The sequence below is a fragment of the Pundamilia nyererei genome, unplaced genomic scaffold (assembly GCF_000239375.1).
Source record: "Pundamilia nyererei isolate P.nyererei 1_Seehausen unplaced genomic scaffold, PunNye1.0 scaffold00069, whole genome shotgun sequence".
NCBI lineage: Eukaryota > Metazoa > Chordata > Actinopteri > Cichliformes > Cichlidae > Pundamilia > Pundamilia nyererei.
Genome location: NW_005187470.1, coordinates 758,099 through 758,707, shown reverse-complemented (window position 1 = coordinate 758,707; position 609 = coordinate 758,099). Strand labels below are relative to the sequence as shown.

General features: G+C 34.3%; 1 protein-coding gene across 2 annotated transcripts in view; it reads left to right on the top strand.

The window, feature by feature from the left end:
* The window catches only part of LOC102212151 (catechol O-methyltransferase domain-containing protein 1-like), a 7,596-nt gene that overhangs the window by 4,846 nt on the left and 2,141 nt on the right, over positions 1 to 609 (top strand). For both annotated transcript variants that reach the window (XM_005736398.1, XM_005736399.1), the window contains exon 4: positions 388 to 506. In XM_005736398.1, the coding sequence (XP_005736455.1) occupies positions 388 to 506 (119 nt within the window). The remainder of the gene's footprint in view (positions 1 to 387; positions 507 to 609) is intronic.

The following is a 609-nucleotide window of genomic DNA, read 5'->3' as shown; positions in this document are numbered from 1 at the left end:
TATATAGATGTCTTTTTAGGGATGTTTGTGGCTTAATAGGCTATTGACTTATCTGTTTAATAATTTTAAGCATGAGAAAGCACGAGTTTGACTGTATTTGTTGCTCCTTAAAATAAAAAAAATATTTTACTTTAAATTATTTTGAAGACAAAGACACATCCTTACTCTTAAAATTCTTTCATTTCATTAGTGAGGTGCTCCCGTCCTGCATATCCACACATGTAAAAAGCTAGAATCCTAGGAATGTGCAGATGTGGTCAGGAAATCAATTTCTATAGCAAATTGTCTAAAAAAAAAAAAAATAGAGAAAACTGTATTAAAGTATGCAGTATATCACACCCCCTTTCTGTTGTCATGCACAATGATGATTTCTTCTTGCGTCTATAGGAGTTTATACAGGTTACAACACACTGAACATGGCACTGGCCTTGCCTGAAGATGGAGTTGTGATAGCATGCGATATCAGTGAAGAGTACACCAACATTGGTAAACCCTTCTGGAAAGAGGTATGCTTCAAATCTGTGTTTTATTGTTTTATTAAATGTAATAATGCTTATAACAAACTACCGAACAGTGCAGAGGATGATCAGTCATCACAGGGGAAGTATA